The 14,056-nt window shown below is 35.1% G+C and overlaps 2 protein-coding genes and 1 long non-coding RNA gene across 7 annotated transcripts in view; 1 reads left to right on the top strand and 2 right to left on the bottom strand.

Moving 5' to 3' along the window:
• LOC129428014 (inter-alpha-trypsin inhibitor heavy chain H3) overlaps positions 1-9,978 on the top strand; it is a 95,455-nt gene extending 85,477 nt beyond the window's left edge. For 3 of the 5 annotated variants that reach the window (XM_073876285.1, XM_073876287.1, XM_073876286.1), the window contains 8 exons: positions 7,242-7,319; positions 7,463-7,495; positions 7,685-7,750; positions 7,837-7,947; positions 8,046-8,220; positions 8,467-8,615; positions 8,730-8,814; positions 9,744-9,978. In XM_073876285.1, the coding sequence (XP_073732386.1) occupies positions 7,242-7,319; positions 7,463-7,495; positions 7,685-7,750; positions 7,837-7,947; positions 8,046-8,220; positions 8,467-8,615; positions 8,730-8,814; positions 9,744-9,858 (812 nt within the window). In that variant the 3' untranslated portion in view covers positions 9,859-9,978. Of the gene's footprint in view, positions 1-7,241; positions 7,320-7,462; positions 7,496-7,684; positions 7,751-7,836; positions 7,948-8,045; positions 8,221-8,466; positions 8,616-8,729; positions 8,815-9,743 lie in introns of those variants that run through there. The other 2 variants (XM_073876265.1, XM_073876288.1) reach the window with 2 other exon arrangements.
• On the bottom strand, positions 1,451-4,269 carry LOC129448817 (uncharacterized). Its single transcript, XR_012373277.1, has 4 exons — positions 4,225-4,269; positions 3,233-3,294; positions 2,954-3,100; positions 1,451-1,778 (listed from the first exon to the last, which is right to left on the bottom strand). It is a non-coding gene; the product is annotated as an uncharacterized lncRNA (long non-coding RNA).
• LOC129428019 (somatostatin receptor type 2) lies at positions 9,743-13,084 on the bottom strand. The gene has a single exon (XM_055184868.2). The coding sequence runs from the start codon at positions 12,408-12,410 to the stop codon at positions 11,385-11,387; it is 1,026 nt and encodes a 341-aa protein (XP_055040843.1). The 5' UTR covers positions 12,411-13,084; the 3' UTR covers positions 9,743-11,384.
• Between the last annotated feature and the right edge of the window lie 972 nt (positions 13,085-14,056).

Here is a 14,056-nt window from a genome sequence, read left to right as displayed (position 1 = left end):
AGTATTTTAACATATGCAAACTGATCCATGATCCCTGGTATGCGATAAATAGGCCCAACACCATAGTAGGAGAAACATGCCCATATCATGATGCTTGCACCTCCATGCTTCACTGTCTTCACTGTGTACTGTGGCTTGAATTCAGAGTTTGGGGGTCGTCTCACAAACTGCCTGTGGCCCTTGGACCCAAAAAGAAAAATTTTACTCTCATCTGTCCACAAAATGTTCCTCCATTTCTCTTTAGGCCAGTTGATGTGTTCTTTGGCAAATTGTAACATCTTCTGCACATGCCTTTTTTTAACAGAGGGACTTTGCGGGGGATTCTTGAAAATAGATTAGCTTCACACAGACGTCTTCTAACTGTCACAGTACTTACAGGTAACTCCAGACTTTCTTTGATCATCCTGGAGGTGATCATTGGCTGAGCCTTTGCCATTCTAGTTATTCTTCTATCCATTTTGATGGTTGTCTTCCGTTTTCTTCCACGTCTCTCTGGTTTTGCTCTCCATTTTAAGGCATTGGAGATCACTTTAGCTGAACAGCCTATCATTTTTTGCACCTCTTTATAGGTTTTCCCCTCTCCAATCAACTTTTTAATCAAAGTACGCTGTTCTTCTGAACAATGTCTTGAACGACCCATTTTCCTCAGCTTTCAAATGCATGTTCAACAAGTGTTGGCTTCATCCTTAAATAGGGGCCACCTGATTCACACCTGCTTCTTCACAAAATTGATGACCTCAGTGATTGAATGCCACACTGCTAGTTTTTTGAACACACCCCTTTCAACTAATTCAACTAATTGCCCGATTGCACAGCCTTAAGAGCGTGCATATCATGAATGCAGGGTCTCATTTGTTTTCTGAGAATCTACTGAACCTACTGGTAACTTGTTTGCCACACTGTAACGAATTTGCCTGTAGATTTTACAGTAAGTACCTGGCAAAAAAGTTGCCAGTAAAGTCTTGTAAAGTTTTGTGAATTTGCTTTTAATAACTGTAAAAATGAATTACAGTATAATACTGGATTTCATTTACAGGTTATTGTTGTACATAAATTACAGCAAAGTATTAGGTTTTTATATTAAAACACTACTTTATTGTAATTTAGTTTACAACATTATCTTGTTTTCTTTTCAAATTACAGATATTACCTGGCAACTCTAGTTGCCAGGTAATATCTGTAAATTCCTCACAATACAATATGTTATTGTAGAATCTTTTTTACAACAACATAATGTGTTTTGAAATAATTACATCTTTTTGCTGCCAACTCGAGTTGCCAGCAAAAATCTGTAAATATTTTACAATACATTGTGTTGTTGTTAAAAATAAATAGTTAATCTTTGCTGATGCCTATTGTAAAGTGTTTTAAATAAGACCAGGCTTGCTTTAAATCCAAACATCATTGGATAAGATTCTCTATTTCTGTTAAATAAAACCATAGTCCAAGATGCAAAATCATGAAATTTTATTATTAAAACAAAATACAGTGTTACAATACTGTACATTTTCAGAATGTCTTTTTCTTAACAGCATATTCTATTCATTTTCTTAACATTCAGTGAAATTCAGAAAACATTTAGAACATTGTCCATTCATATTGTGAGGAAGTCGCTTGAGACTTAAAATTGAAGCCATTCAAAATCTATCAGCCGCTTAAGGAGAGAGGAGACGTGAGGGTTAATGCGGTTCTTCTTTTTCTCCGGTACCTTCCCTCTTTTTTGGCTAACCACCTTTGCTGTCTTGGTCCCACTGGACGGGTTCAGTCCAATGAAGCATCTGAAATCACAAAATCACATGAAAATAAACTTTATGAAAAAGTGCCTTAACTGGTCTACATGAGAGTGCAAAAATACATCAGGCTGTGCAAATCAAGCTGATTTGCCATTTTCAGCTTAAGTGCAGAAAAACTGCAACAGAAAAATTCAGCTGGTAATTATTATTAATTTAATTTCAGTTGTGCTGTCCAGGCAAGCTAAACCAGGAAGTGGTTCTGCAATGCAATGACAATAGTGAAATATAGGGTCATAACAGTTGAAGGGATGATTTGGATTTCTAGTCACGAAATTTCATGAGTTATGGTTAGGTTAGTTGCATTAACATAACCTCAAGCAGCAGGTCCTCTGGTTGAAAATTTCCCGACTATCCCCTGCTTCAAAGGACAACAAAACATAAAACAAACCACAACAATATAACATTTTAGTATTCATAACATAATACACCATATTAAGTGTATTAAGCAACTTTATAGTGCTTTCAGACTTGAAAAACATTCTAGATAAGCAAGTTTGCAGTTTATTTACCTAAATGCTCAGTTACCCCAATGCAGAACTACTTTTCAAAATATATAATCAAATAAATCTTTATTGTCAATGTTTGAATGTTACAATTAATTGGTTCTGCAATGATATAAAGCATTTGGGTAAATAACTGCTAACTTAACCCAATTTATCAACTAAAAAATCATGTTAAAGGGATTTCCTGTAAGCACACTTAAAGGTGCAGTGTGTAAAATTTAGCAGCATCTAGTGGAGAGATTGCAAATTGCAACCAACGGCTCAGCCCACTGCTCATCCCTTGCTTTTGAAATGCATAGAGAAGCTACAGTAGCCGCCAACAGAAAAACGTGTCATTGTCGGAGACAAAAAATTTTGTCCGTTAAGGGCTTCTGTGGAAACATGGTGCACAAAATGGCGACCTCCACATAAGGGGACCCTCGTGCATGTAGATAAAAAAGTCTTATTCTAAGGTAATAAAAACATAACGATTAATTATGAAAAGGTCTTTATACACCCATGATAATGTAGTTTTGTATATTATATTGCATTTCTGTCCAGACATCCTTCTAAAAATTACACACTGCACCTTTAAAGCAAAATAAAATCTCTGTTACTCATAATAGCACACTTTACAAAATAATGATAAACCGCATTGTACTTCAAGCACATAGTTACCTTTGAATGAACTCCAGTGTGCACTTGCTCCTCCTGGTACACCAGATTGAAGTTGTAGTAGCTAGAAAACAAAGCTGCCATTCCAGCCACGAAGTTGGGATGTGGAGGCACAACCACCCGATGCTCAGCATCCAAACGCTGATTCACCTAAGCATAAACAAATGGTTTACATGCAAAAAATCTGTTGCTTTCCACATGAACATATCCACGTTAAACTAATTTGTGTCCTTCATAGCCCGTCTTTGCAATGCTTACAACTCATTACAAAAAATAGACTACCTTAGACAATTAGAGTCAGGAAACTGTAGTCTTTTTTCAACGTCTGTTGCTGTTGCCAACACCTAAAAGACAAAGAAAATAGATTCAAATGTACAGTAATTTTTCATAGCAATATCATTTTTGAAAGCTTGACTATTATTCTTTGTTGATCATACATTGTTGTAATATGCTTATGACTTGCAATGAAAATAATAAACCAGGCTTGATGACATATAGCCTGCATATGCGACCTCCGGAGACTGAAGCCTTCGGTTGAGAAACGGCCGTTCTCTCTCATTCAAAGTTGCGAAAGTCTGCGCTACCAGTACACCATCAGAACGCGTTTTCAGCGCCGGTGGAAACATTATAACCCCAAAAAGGTTTCTCACTTGTTGTTTTATGAGTGGAAGTGCTACAATAAACACGCAGATATGCCCTGATCCCCTGGGTCCTCCGGGGCTCGGCTTGAGCAGCCACCGAAATGGCCAACACATACGCACAGTTGCTTTACATTTACTTTACATGTCGCGTCTGAAACCACGCGGATAACGTTACCGCGCCGCTTTTCTCCTCTTCAAATCGCGTGGGCGCTTCAGAGCTTCTTTCGTTGCTAAGCATTGCTTGACGCTGCCACCGGCGGAGAAAGAATTTGCGCCTATGAACACGCACGTTTGTTAAAAACTCTCGATCTGATCCTATCAATATTTTAAAATATATGTATGCATGTATAAGACCTATGCATCAATGTGGATGTGCACATACGCGCATGCACGCACCCTGCTTGCATGCCTGAGTGACGTTTACGCACATACATTGAAGTCCAATATAAATATGAAAAGGGTTAACATGAAAGTTATACCATTTACTTTATTTTAACCACTAAACTGCTTCACCTGGGATTGCTTGTTCAAAATTTCTTTATTAACTTTATTGTGGGGCTTGACTGATACACGGTAAACTATATTTCAACCAACATTAACAATTATAATAGCTATTTATAATAGTATACTTACATTTTGTGCATGAGTGGCGTGGCAATGTCCCTGCTCCTCTGCAATCTGACATAAAATGGCGTCAAGCTGCCTCGTGCAAGCAACACATTCAACAGTGAATAACTGTAATACTGCATCATTTACAGGCAAGCGCAATATACCTGTAATTTATTGTGGGGGAAAAGCTGTCAACTTCTGTAATAGTTTTTTGACCCACAATGCATTGCAATGTACAGCTAAACTTTGTAAAATGACAGAACAAGAAGTAACTGTAAAATTTTGCTGTAGAAATTACAGAAATTTGTTACAGTGCACGTAGCATAAAAAAATATACTAAAAACCTTGATTATTCTGGTTAGTCACATTGTACTGCTATTATTTTGAACAATACTGTAAATGTATGCTTGCTTCCCGTTATTTTCGGGAATCTAGTATAAGCAGCAATTAAAATATTCTATATAAAATGTTTATGGTTGCAACTTTTTATTAAAAGGTTTGTTTTTATCAAATTCACCATCTAATTCATTCGCGATAAAAAAAAGGAATCAAGGCACACACGTCACTATGGCAAGCAGCAGGTGTCCGGCTTGACGGCTCCATCTTCAGCTCCTCTCATGTAGGAGCTCTTTTCATGTAGTCGCGATATTATATTGTCTCATGTTTATCAAAATAAAATGGATAAAAAACTTAAAGCTCTTTTCATGTAGTCACGATGTTATATCGTGTCATGTTTATCAAAATAAAATGGATAAAAAACGTAGACCCCACTACATTGGTATTTAAATAATAGCAAACTCAAAACGTTTTTAAAACGTTGTGAAAATACGTATTTATAACGTTAAAAAAAACTGACATTTGGTTGTATTAAGTATGTCAAATGATAACGTTATCACAACTTTTTCACAACATAAAAAAATTTTTTATAACGTTTTTGTGTTTGCTGTGATGCTTATGTAAACTTTATTTTTGTAAAAACAGATGCTGTCATGCTCATGCACGGACATTCAAAACAGTATAATTCACTTTTTATTTTGTTTACATATTACAAATCATGTTTACTGCGATAAAGCAAGCAAACACCACGTGATCAGCCATGCCTGACGTAAATGCAGCAAACTACGGGAACCACAGCGTGTCCGTTTTCTGCTCCTCCACGCCTGTACACGACTAATCTCTCCGATCGGTTACATTCAGCCGCAGCCGATGTCGAAGGCGAGGTTTGCCGCTTGCAGTCGAGGGAGGAGCTGAAAGTGAATTGTGCCGTGATTCTTTTTTTATCGTGAATTAAGTGAATTTGATAAAAACAAACCTTTTAATAAAAAGTTGCAACCAGAAACATTTTATATCAAATATTTGAATTGCTGCTTATACTGTATGCCTGAAAATAATGGGAAACAAGCCTACATTAATAAAATACCAATAGAGAATGTGGAGGTGACGTCACGCCGTGTTTCATACTGGGTACTCCGCCATATTTGCAGGATCGCACCCTATCCCGCTGTATTTGAGTTTGTGTGTTGGAAGTTGTGTTTGGATTTTCTGTCAAGATTTTAATAAAAGTTTATATGTTTGGTCAGTACTGCTCAATCAAGAACTGCCATAGCAGGTCAAACGATCGTTCAGGAAGGAAACTGAACAACGAAATACCTTTTTCAGCTTTAATTCTTGGAAAAAACAACAAGGGAAGCCGGTAGAGAAGGTGACAAAAAGACGCCGGATCGCGTGGTTTGCCTGCCGCAATCAGGAGAAAAACTTTTACTTTTCAAAACATCCCTGCGCTCTTTAAAAAAACATAATGTTAGCTGAATATTTAGCATTTAGTTTGTTTTAATAACCTGGCCAAAACAGAAGTGCCATCTAATGAGCATGTGTTGATTCATTGCACAGAATACAACAGAGAAAGAATCAATTTTATAGAATCATTAAGATACGGTATTAATACATTGTCAGTAAATTGTACATTTCTTTTATCTGGTTTGCCAACTGTCATAAAACTCCTTATTAAAGCTCTTACTATGAGTTTAAGGTATTTATAGTCTTAAACTCCTGCAAAATGTATGCACTCAATCCAAAAACAAGATAATTGAACAGATATGTGAGAGGAGGTGGTGCGTCTTGATCCGTAATCCAGTCTTGGGCTGCTAAACCATATGGATCGTTGTTTATCTCGGACAGTGTGTCCAAATAAAGTTTTTTTGCAGTAGCATGTAGTTTCTCCCGATAGGGTCCCTTCTCTTTTTATTTTAACTTCTCCATTTCTTAATTTTACCTTTTAGCTTAGCACACCCACAATTAAATGGCATAGCGGTCGGTGGTGCCTCTAAACATGGCGCCCATGTCCCATAATGCAACACTGCATGACGTACCTTCACATTTCCTATAGAGTTTGTTATTTTCATTTTTTTGTATTACACGACACAATATAACATAGGCCTATGTATGCATATTAACGTGTTTAACCTGTAAGAAAAACATGAATTTATAATGTTTATTAGTGGAACTGAAGGTTGGAATTAACTTGAAACACACGTGATCATTGTCATCAGTGAGGCTACCACGAAGAGCTGTGTCGTCATCAAAACTCCGTGCAGCCGCTCTGGAGAGGCTCTGAGCCAGTCGGCTACTCTCGAAATGCTCTCGCGGTACTTTAAAACCATATGACACAGTCACGTGCCTTCAGCGGCAGCTCAAGTCGGACAATATTACTAAACGGCATGCATTGCTTCGTGTCAGCCGCCGATCTACTGTATCTGCGCAGCACCGCATGAAGTCGAACACACCTAACGCCTGATTAAACATAAACCAAGGCTACATGCTTTCACACATCACATGGGTCTGTCATGACAAAGTTGCACATTTGTGTATGAGAATAGATAAATGAAAGAAAAAAAATGAATTTAAACGATTGTAGTATCAGGCTGAAACATATAACAGAACGGATCAGAAAAGGTCTGAATACTTTTGAAATGCAATGTATATCACCATACCATACCACATAAATATATATAAACACATTCTTACTTTTCATTTTTATACAGTAGGGAGCCATAAGATACATTCAGAAGCACCACATTTAACATGTGAGATGCTTTGGTTGACACCTAGTGACTGTGATGGTAAGTAATAAAAATGACAACCTTACAGTAACATGAATGTAAGTCATATTGTAGATAAAGAAAATTTCCTTTATAATTCGCTTACAGCTATAGTGCTTAAACAGAATACATAATATTATAATTTTTTTATGTTTTATATACAGAAGGGATAACTTTAGATTTCCCGATGAGGCCAGGTATGCCCCCCAAATGTTTGCTTTATTTAAGTAAACCTCTGTAGAATTGTTTATTATTTAATTATTTTTTCTTTAATTATTTTCTTTGTTAAAGGAAAATCTAGTATATCTTACAATACAATCAAAGAAATAATAAAAAAATAATACATTACTTGGATTTTCATTTGTTGTACTTTCTGTTTGCTTTAGTCAGCCATGATGACTATGATTTTCAGATCAAAAGGCCTGTGTTTTATGCTTCGTTTTATTTGGCAGGTAAATTACAACTATTTTTAATGCAATAATTAATTTTATGTGAGATTAATTTATTTCATTTTATTCATTTGGTTGTGTTGTCCTAGCTGGAGAAAACAGTAATCGTTTTTTGCTGGCTGCTGATGGTCAGTCTCAACCACTTTGTTTTGATGTTCTTCTTCATCACAAACTCAGACTGTTGGAGGATTCCTCTAGAGGTCAGAAAACAGTAATTATTTCTACTACATGCCACCCCTCATTAATCAAATACATGTTTGCTTTTTAATGTTTCATGGCTTTTTCTATGCATCCATAGAGTTTTATATGAATGGAGAATCCCAGACAACTAAAACAGGATTTTCTAAAATTGCCTTTTATTATAAAAAGACCCATAATCTCACAATAACCACAAACTCCATCAGTTACCGTAATGACCAGGACAATGTTGACTTACTGTGGGGCCAAAACTTTGCCCTATCTTACACTGATGGGTAAATACTGTGGCAGTTTTTTGCCTATACCTGTATCACAAAAAAATATAAAAAATAACCATGGTTTTACTATGTTGACCATAATTCAGCTATTTGCAGATAGCATATTTAAACCATGACGACACAATGGTATCAGTCTGCAGAAAAAAACCTGTATTATAGGCTAGTAACATCATGGTTATTTTTCATGCATTTTGTATAATAATCAAAAGAAAAGTTCACTAATGAGTTATTCTGTATCAACAGTGTGGATCTGATCATAACGCACAATAAAATCAACGTTAGCATGGGGGATTTCAGTGTCTCCGTTCTTCTTCATAAGAATGATGGGGGTGTGTATCTGTGGCCTGCTGTTCAACAATATCCACAAGATGGCAGCCCAACAGGCATTTTTGGTAAGATTGCAAATTCACTTTGTAAACCTTTAAACTATGAGGACAAAAGTATGGGACATAACTCTTATTTACTGACCTGGAAACAAATCACAATATCAGTTGATAATATTACAGGCAAATACAATATTTCATATGAAAAGGCTCATGAATTCAACAATCCAACTCTAAAGATTATGGACAAGAATGTGAATGTAAGATGGTAAGTGATAAAAATACACACAGGCTAATTGAATTTCCTGAAAGTTAAGATTTAAAACACTATGAAATTAAATTGCTCTTAGAAAAAATGGTCAAAAAATTGTCCCAAGCTGTCACTGAGGCCAAGGCCGCCTTAATGCACGGGCTTACCTAGGCTGAAGCCCAGGGGCCTCCTAAGTTCAGGGGCCTCCCAAGTTCACATTCATATTGTTTTGTAACTTGTCAGGTTATCTGTCAATCACTCTAACTGCACGTTACATGTCTGCTGATTGGTCCGTGGTAACTTACTGTGAAATTAAATATCAGACGTAACAGATTTTTCTATTCCGCGTAATGTAAAGTGTCTTGTGTTTATGCTCAAGTGGGCTCAGTGATATATGTAAATAATGATATTATGGTGTTTTCTGGGTCAAAGAGGGAAAACTCTCTGTTGTATGTATTGAAAGAAACTAATGCATTTTGTGATGTAGATTACCTAGATATTACACTTTTTTTTTTAAATGAGACTATAAATTGAGGGGATGGGGGCCTCCAAAACCTCTCAGCCCCAGGGCCTCACATTAGGTTAAGGCGGCCCTGACTGGGGCTATACCCTAAAGATCCTAATTTAGGTACAGATATGTACCTTTTGAACCTTTTAAACTTATGTTTAACTCTGATGTACTAATATTAAGTTTTGGGTGTACAGGTGTACATTTTGAAAGGGTCCTGCCACAAACCTTGAGGGTATATTATCATTCAGAGCATTGGACAAAACTCTGTGTAGTGCAGGAAGAGTCATCAGTTTTATTTATTTATAAAAACTGCTTTTAAAAACCACAAAACACTTGATTTCATAATATTTTTTTAAGATATGTGCTGTGTTTTCAGAGCATTATGTCCTGTATTTGTTTCTGTATTTAATTAAACTTGTGTCCATTTATTGTATAGGGTCTATCTGAAAGACTCCACAAAGCATTCAATTCCTAATGTCCATTGTTGGCTTGTGTCGTTCGATGATGTGATGAACAGAAACATTTCTGATTTTATTGTTACTCAGATATAGAGTTCAAAGCACAAAAAAAGTGTCATCTGATATATTTTGATGGTTCATTTATTCTTTCAAGTAAATGCTTAAGTGGTTGAATCACCAAATTTAATAAAGCACATTACAAGTGACATACAATTTGCATTTACTGTTCAGTACAGTGGAGTGTGGCTTACATTGGGTTTAAAAAATGATCTGTCAATACATTTTTTAATAGATACTATTGAGTACGAAAGTTTCAAACGAAAGTAATTTTTTTAAGTTGATCCAACTTTTCACTTTTTACATTGCAGCAACCCATCATATGTGTATTTAAAACCCAACAGTTCGTTCTGTCCAATATTTATCCAATTATTGGTTATATGCTGTACAATATAAACTTAAATACAGACTTACTGTAAATTTGGCATTGGTACAATAAACATATTTTTGATCTTACATTTTTAAGTTTAATCAACTAGGATTTACAAGTCATTTCAAGCTTGACTGATGAGTCGCTGTAACTTACAGTAATAAATAAAACTTGAATTTGCTTTAGTTATGTCAACTTTATTTTATAAGTTAAGCTACAGCAACTCATCACTAGTCACTACAGTTAAAATGACTTGTGAATCTAAGTTGATTAAAATATAAGTTTTAATTTAAGTGCAAAATTTTATTACATTCTGTAAACAAATAAAACATATACTAGAATGGTATTTTTTTAATGTATTTAATCTAGTGCTGGGCAATGATTAATGGCGATTAATCAAATACAAAATAAAAGAGATTTTTAGCATAATATGCAAGTATGTGCTGTGTGTATTTAATAAACATTTACATGTGTATATTTGTTTATATTTTATATTATATATAAATAAAAAATAAAAAAATATATATATATATCTGAAATGTATATATGTATGTGAGTGTGTTTAAATAGCCAATACATAATAATTACCCACAGTACACAGTACAAATTAACTTTTATTTTGTATGCGTTTAATCGCGATTAATCTTTCTTTTCCCAGCACTAATTGAATCTTATTTACAGTATTAACCATATTGTCAATTTTGGGTTTGCAAACTGAAACAAAAGTATTTCTTTTGGCAAGATTCACATTAAACTCTTTCTGAGTTTGCAGAAACCATTTGAGTCTGTAATTGTATTGACACAAAATATTTAAAGTATGTACAAAGTAACAGTGTATTCTAACCAATACAGTATAACTAAAGCAGTTAATGTATATTAGTCTCTGTAAAACGGTAGAAAAAGATGTCACTGGGCACGGTACCATTTCAAAAAGTGCACTTTTGTACCTAACAGGTGCATATTAGGTCCATATTGGCACATTATTAGGACATTTTTATTACGGTGACATTTTTGGTACTTTTTATCTGACAGTGTAAAATAGTCTCAACTTTTTTAAGCTTTCATGTCATCCCTTATACTTAAATAATAATTAAGCTAAAAAAAAAAAAAAAAAAAAATTGTTAACACTTACACATTCAGGTTTGTAAACAACTTTTTATGAAAGTGATAAAATAAATGTCCAGTTTAATATTTAGACAGCTCTGCTTTTACAACATTCTTGACCCAGATTTATTAGTTCCTTCCTGAATTTCTCTGACATAAAAACATAGAGAATAGGATTGGCCACAGTAGACGAGGTTGCCATGATGCGAGCGAAGGTAGCAAAAGGTCCCAAGCGAGGTAAAGTTGCATCACTCTCAGTTATCTGGGCAAACATTAAACCATATGAAGGCAGCCAGCACAATGCAAATGCCAGCACTAACATAGCTGATGTTTGGGTTACCTTCACATGATATTGTTCCAAACGGTCCGCCTGGCTTATTCGGCCCTGTCTGGTCTTTTTAAGGAAATGGTAGATCTTGGCATAGGCTATTACAATGATCCCAAGTGGAAAGGCAAAAGCCAGTAGAAAGTGACACACTCCATATGCCAACTGGCCTTTATCGGATAGGAAATTAAAACATGCCAGGTCCTCACGGGCTTCATGCCCTGAAATCACCATCCGCCATGCAAACTGAGGCGATGCAAGGACTATAGCAGGTATCCACAATGCACCAGCTATTATTTTCAATCGGCCTTCTCTGCGCCATCGATACGCTTTTGATGGGTGCACCACAATGAGGAACCGACCAAACGCCAAAGCAGCCAGTGTGAAGGCACTGGCAGAGGTACACATCGCACTTAGGAAGCTCACAGATTTACACATGAAGCTCCCGAAGGGCCAGTGGTGGGTCGCAATTGCAACCGTGTGATAAGGAAGGCAGGAAAGCAGCAGAAGGTCGGCCACACTTAATGACAGAAGAAGAACATCGGTTCCGTTTGCATTTGTTTCTTGTATTCCTCCAGTCCTGCCTCCATTCATCTGTCCACGTCCTTTGCGCATGGTACGACAGATGATGATAAGAACCAATATGTGTCCAACCACACCAGTCACTAGGATGAAGGTATCAAATATGGGTACCAACACTTGCTCAACGTCATTTGGTCCATAAACAGAATTGTTGTCCAACTTTCTGGTAGGGTTTACCATAATGGTGTTTCCAGAAGTATTGTACATGTAACACAATGTTATGTGTTATTCATCTTGTATCTCTATAAATAGTTTCTGGGTTGTTTGGTAAGCACTACATATTCACCAAGTGATCACCAAACACTGTGCGAAAGTTAATCCCAACCATAGGTTGCATTTTCTTTATTAGACCTATAAAACATAAAAAACAATAATTAAACAGATCTTGATTTTACAACATGGTTAACATTTTAAGGTAGTCCTCAAAAATAAGGTTGGTAAATATACTCTAAGTTTGGGACAAATAATTTCAGTTGCTTGTTGATAAGTTAAACTGATCAAGATTATAAACTGGTAACACTTTTCAGTAAGGTTGTTGTTAATTCATGTTAGCTAATAAATTTAATTAATGTTAACAAATGCAACCTCATTGTAAGATGTTACCGCTTCAATAAACTGATCGAGATTATGAACTGATTAATAAATCTATCGAGAATATAAACTGATTTAATAAACCGATAAAGATTATAAACTGGTTTAATTAATCGATGGACTGATTTAATAAACCAATAAATAAACTGATTTAATAAATCCATCAAGATAATGAACTGATTTAATAAACCGATCGAGATCATTAACTGATTTAATAAACCGATCGAGATCATGAACTGATTTAATAAACCAATAAATAAACAGATTTAATAAATCGATCAAGATCATGAACTGATTTAATAAACCGATCGAGATCATGAGCTGATTTAATAAACCGATCGAGATCATGAACTGATTTAATAAACGGATCGAGATCATGAACTGATTTAATAAACCGATCAAGATCATGAACTGATTTAATAAACCGATTGAGATCATGAACTGATTTAATAAACCGATCGAGATCATGAACTGATTTAATAAACCGATCGAGATCATGAACTGATTTAATAAACCGATCGAGATCATGAGCTGTTTTAATAAACCGATCGAGATCATGAACTGATTTAATAAACCAATCGAGATCATGAATTTATTTAATAAACCGATTGAGATCATGAACTGATTTAATAAACCGATTGAGATCATGAACTGATTTAATAAACCGATCGAGATCATGAACTGATTTAATAAACTGATCGAGATCATGGACTGATTTAATAATCCGATCAAGATCATGAACTGATTTAATAAACTGATCAAGATCATGAACTGATTTAATAAACTGATCAAGATCATGAACTGATTTAATAAACTGATCAAGATCATGAACTGATTTAATAAACTGATCAAGATCATGAACTGATTTAATAAACTGATCAAGATCATGAACTGATTAAATAAACCGATTGAGATCATAAACTGATCGAGGTTATAAACTAGTTTAATAAACTCATCAAGATCATGAACTGATTTAATAAACCGATCAAGATCATGAACTGATTTATTAAACCAGTCGCGATCATGAACTGATTTAATAAACCGATCGAGATCATGAACTGATTTAATAAACCAATAAATAAACTGATTTAATAAATCGATCAAGATCATGAACTGATTTAATAAACCAATAAATAAACTGATTTAATAAATCGATCAAGATCATGAACTGATTTAATAAACCGATTGAGATCATGAACTGATTTAATAAACCGTTCGAGATCATGAACTGATTTAATAAACCGATCGAGATCATGAACTGA

The sequence above is a fragment of the Misgurnus anguillicaudatus genome, chromosome 14 (genome assembly GCF_027580225.2).
Source record: "Misgurnus anguillicaudatus chromosome 14, ASM2758022v2, whole genome shotgun sequence".
Taxonomy (NCBI): domain Eukaryota; kingdom Metazoa; phylum Chordata; class Actinopteri; order Cypriniformes; family Cobitidae; genus Misgurnus; species Misgurnus anguillicaudatus.
Note: the sequence above shows the minus strand (reverse complement) of the source record. Positions and strands in the feature narration are given on the sequence as shown.

Bases quoted from the DNA above. Each gene is read 5' to 3' on its own strand.
- LOC129428019 (XM_055184868.2), bottom strand. From the start codon at position 12,410: ATGTACAATACTTCTGGAAACACCATTATGGTAAACCCTACCAGAAAG.